The following is a 4,519-nucleotide window of genomic DNA, read 5'->3' as shown; positions in this document are numbered from 1 at the left end:
GGGAGGACGGGGAGGGGCGGGGCTCCGTGGGTGAGGACCACAGCCAGGCTTTAGGGACAGCGACCTGAGGCCTTGAGGGGCTGGCGGCTGGCGCTGCGGTGCTGGGCGGAGGCCGGCGGGAGGCTCGGCCTTCCTGCGCTCTACGCCTTTTATTGGGCTGCACTGGGGCTGGAGCCGAGGGCCTCCAGCTTGCGGAGCAGGGGCTCTGCTCCTGCCATCGTGCTCCTAGCTCGTTTTTGTGTGTTCTTCTTTCACTTTTTCACCTCGTGCAGCCTCAGACCGTGGTCCTCCTGCCTGCCTGGCTGGCGGGGATGACGGGCAGCCCACCCCCGCCCGGCCCACTGGTAGAGCTGAGGGGCGTCAAGCTAGCTTTTCTGTCCGGGCTGGCCACAGGTGCTCGCAGCGTCCGCTTTGCACGGCCAGGATGGCAGCATAAGCCACCACGCTTGGCCGGTTCCCTCCCTCCATCTCCGTTTCCTCCTCCTCCCTGGCTGTCTCCGACTCCTTCCTTCCCCTCCTCCTCCTCCCTGCCCCTCCCCCTCCCGAGGCTCGCCCTGGGCTGACTGCCCACTGAGGGCCAAGGAGGGACTCTGGGGAGGACCCACCTGGCCCAGGGGCGCCCCAGACCCCCATGGAGTGGGGCGAGGGCCCCCCTGCTGCCTCCGGGGTGTGGTGTGGCCCAGAGGGTGTAGGGCTCACTGCCAGGCCCGGGTGGGGTCAGCCACCAGGGCGGGGCTGCGCTGGCAGGCAACACGGAGCAGGTGGCGTCCCAGCTGGCCGAGGGGAAGCCGTGGGCGAGAGGTGTCCCTGGTGGGCCCCCACGCCCACAGCCGCCCCACTGCGCATGGGCCAGGCTCCCGGCAGCATGCAGTGCCCCGCCCTCCCCCACCTGTCACATCCCCCACCGGGCCTCACTCCAGGGCTGCCCCAGCCCCCCTCCCCCCCAGCCCTGGCCTCAGCCAGCACTAGCCCTCGTGCAGCCACCCGGCTGGAATAGGGGTGCTGCCTAAACCCATTAGGTGTATGCCAGTACTGGGACTTGAACTCGGGGACCTGGCCACTGTCCGTTAGCTTTCTAGCCCAAGGCTGGCACTCTGCCTCTCAAGCCAAGCTTCCAAGCTGGCATTTTGCTGGTTCATTGGAGACAGTCTCAAAGACTCTTCTACCTGGGCTGCCTTTGAACTGCAATCCTCCAGATCTCAGCCTTCTGTGTAGCTGGGATTACAAATGTCATTTTTTTTCTTTTTGTCAGTCGTAGTCTTGAACTCTGGGCCTGGGCGCTGTCCCTCAGCTCTTCAGCTCAAGGCTAGCGCTCTACCACTTGAGCCACAGCGCCACTTCCGGTTTTCTGATGGTTTATTGGAGAAAAGAGTCTCGTGGACTTTCCTGCCTGGGCTGGCCTTGACCCTCAATCCTCAGATCTCAGCCTCCTGAGTAGCTAGGATGACAGGCGTGAGCCACCAGCCCCCGGCTACAGTGTCCAATTCCAAGAAACCCCAGTGGCCACGGCCACTATGGTCACGGCCCCCTTTATTGTCTTCCCTGCAGTGGGCAATGGTGTGGGGGCCAGCAGCTCCCCCTCGTCCAGCTCAGGCTCAGGCTCGGACTCTGAGGACGCCCCGGAGGCCCAGCCTGTGAGAACGGCGGCGGTGGCGGCAGCCGTGACCCCCACCAGCCCGGTGAGCAGCAGCGGGCTCATCACACCCGACGGCGTGCACATCCCCTTCGGCGTGCACCACGTGGAGAGCCTGGCGGAGCAGGGCGCCCCGCTGGGCCCCAACCCCGCGGGCAGCGGCCCCGAAGCCTTGGAGACCGTGGTGTGCGTGCCCGTGCCCGTGCAGGTGGGCGCCGGCCCCAGCACCCTCTTTGAGAATGTACCCCAAGAGGCGCTGGGCGAGGTGGTGGCCAGCTGCCCCGTGCCCGGCATGGTGCCCGGCTCGCAGGTCATTATCATCGCCAGCCCCGGCTATGACGCCCTCACGGCTGAGGGCATTCACCTCAATGTGGCCGCGGGGAGCGGCACCCCCAGCGGCGGCCTCGGCGAGGAGCTGCCCTGTGCCATGATGGAGGGGGTGGCCGCCTACACCCAGACGGAGCCCGAGGGCAGCCAGCCCAGCACCCTGGACGCCACCGCCATAGCCAGCAGCATCGAGGCCAAGAAAGGTCTGGGGGTGCGCCCACCCCCCCATGGCGGCCTCGGGGCAGGGATCGGGGAGGACCCGGCATGGCTGGGGCCCCCACCGACACCCACCCTGTGTCCACCCCCTAGAGAAGGAGGACCTGTACCTGCTCAAGAGGGAGAAGGAGGAGCTGGCAGCCCCGGGGCTGGCGGAGCTGGCGGCCACGGTGCCCGAGAGCGCAGAGGCCGAGGCGGACGGGGAGGAGCTGGACGGCGGCGGGGCCATGTCAGCCATCATCTACGAGATCCCCAAGGAACCGGAGAAGTGGGTGCCGGGATGGCCGGGTTGGGGCACGGGCCAGGAGCTCCCTGCGAGCCCCGAGCCTGCCCCGGGGGTTCGATGGCCGCACAGCTCGGGGTGGGGGCCCTTCCTCTCCCAGGCGGCGGCGGAGCAAGCGCGCTCGCGTGACGGATGCGGACGGCCTGCTGGAGATGTTCCACTGCCCCTACGAGGGCTGCAGCCAGGTCTACGTGGCCCTCAGCAGCTTCCAGGTGAGGCTCCCCCCCCACCCCCCCACCCCCGGGGCAGGGCTGGCCCCGGGTCTGTGCCCATGAACCCACGTCACCCCCGGGCAGGGCTGGCCCCGGGTCTGTGCCCGTGAACCCCCCCCCACCCCGGGGCAGGGCTGGCCCCAAGTCTGTTTCCGTGAACCCCACCCCCACCCCGGGGCAGGGCTGGCCCCCGGTCTGTGCCCATGAACCCACGTCACCCCCAGCATCTTGTCAAGCCGCCGTCTTGCAGGACATCTCTGACCCGTGTCCACACACTCCCAGAAAGCGCCGTCCAGCACCAGGACCTCAGGCCCGTGGCTTGCCCTCTACCCTGGACCCCACACCCCAGGGCAGAGACAGACCTGTGCCCAGGCCTGGCACAGAAGCCAGCACAGTAGGCCTTTGAGTGTGCCAAGCCATATTTTCACCAAGCCACTATTGAATGCCTACTGTGTGCCAGCCTACACCCGACCTGCAGTAGGGACTTGTGAAAGCTACTCCTGCCTGGGCCAGGGCCCGTGGCTCCCACCTGTCATCCTAGCTGCTCAGGAGGCTGAGATCTGACGATCGAGGTTCAAAGCCAGCCCAGGCAGGAAAGTCAGTGAGACTCATCTCCAATAAACTACTCAGAAAACCAGAAGTGGCGCTGTGGCCCAAGTGGTAGAGCGCTCACCTTGAGCTGAGAGCTGAGGGGCAGCGCCCAGGCCCAGAGTGTAAGACCTACCACAGACCAAAAAAAAGCTGTTCCAGATACCTTGCTCAGTAGCCCAGGGAGCCTCCCCTCCTCCAGCCTGAGTCCCAGCTGCCCTCATCTCCCCCACCTTCCCGAGCCCCTCCCACTGGGCGCAGCACCCACCTCCTCCTGCCCCTCTCACCCCAGAACCATGTCAACCTTGTGCACCGGAAAGGGAAGACCAAAGTGTGTCCTCACCCTGGCTGCGGCAAGAAGTTCTACCTATCCAATCACCTGCGGCGGCACATGATCATCCACTCAGGTCAGGCCCAGCTGCCAGCCAGGGACCAGGGCGGGGGCCTGGGAGCCAGGGCTGCAGCAGGCAGGGCCGCGTCTCTTCATCCCAGCACAGTGGAGGCTGAGACAGGAAGACCAAGAATTAGAGACCAGCCTCGGCCACTGAGCATGACCCTGTATCTAAAACGAGAAAGAAGCTGGGCACCAGTGGCTCACGCCTATAATCCTAGCTACTCAGGAGGCTGAGATCTGAGGATCACAGTTTGAAGCCAGTTGGAGCAGAAAAGTCCCCGTGAGACTCTCCAGTGAAGCACCCAAAAACCAGAAGTGGTGCTGTGGCTCAAGGGGTAAAGTGCTGGCCTTGAGCTGAAGAGCTGAGGGACAGCGTCCGGGCCCAGAGTTCAAGCCCATGACCGCCCCCCCCCAAAAAGAGGACTTTTTGATGATTCTTTGGAAATAAGAGTTTCACGGACTTTCCTGCCAGGGCAGGCTTCAGACGGGGATCCTCAGGTCTCAGCCTCCAGAGTAACTTGGATTTTCATAGTAAATCACCCCCAAGTGCAAACCTTGAGAACAAATTCCAGCCCATTCCTATCCAGGTCCTTCGTATCCAAGTTCGAATCCCAGCTCTGGTTGGTTGGCATGGCTGGGAAGTTGAGCGCCCACTTTGTATTGCCCAACCTTAGCAACATGGGCAGCCGGAGCCCTGTGGGAGATGGGGAGTTGGGTAGAGCCGCGTCCCGGCGACCCCAGTGCCCCCTCCACAGCCCCTCAGCCGCGTCGCCCCGCCCTGTCCGCAGGTGTGCGTGAGTTCACCTGCGAGACCTGCGGCAAGTCCTTCAAAAGGAAGAACCACCTGGAGGTCCACCGGCGCACGC

The 4,519-nt window shown here is 64.9% G+C and overlaps 1 protein-coding gene across 1 annotated transcript in view; it reads left to right on the top strand.

Moving 5' to 3' along the window:
• Window positions 1-4,519, top strand: part of Znf653 (zinc finger protein 653) — a 39,246-nt gene that overhangs the window by 21,325 nt on the left and 13,402 nt on the right. The window contains exons 4-8 of the mRNA XM_013033953.1: window positions 1,549-2,163; window positions 2,270-2,444; window positions 2,560-2,671; window positions 3,552-3,666; window positions 4,442-4,517. Coding sequence (XP_012889407.1) covers window positions 1,549-2,163; window positions 2,270-2,444; window positions 2,560-2,671; window positions 3,552-3,666; window positions 4,442-4,517 — 1,093 coding nt within the window. The remainder of the gene's footprint in view (window positions 1-1,548; window positions 2,164-2,269; window positions 2,445-2,559; window positions 2,672-3,551; window positions 3,667-4,441; window positions 4,518-4,519) is intronic.

Source organism: Dipodomys ordii, unplaced genomic scaffold (genome assembly GCF_000151885.1).
Source record: "Dipodomys ordii isolate 6190 unplaced genomic scaffold, Dord_2.0 Scaffold180, whole genome shotgun sequence".
NCBI lineage: Eukaryota > Metazoa > Chordata > Mammalia > Rodentia > Heteromyidae > Dipodomys > Dipodomys ordii.
Note: the sequence above shows the minus strand (reverse complement) of the source record. Positions and strands in the feature narration are given on the sequence as shown.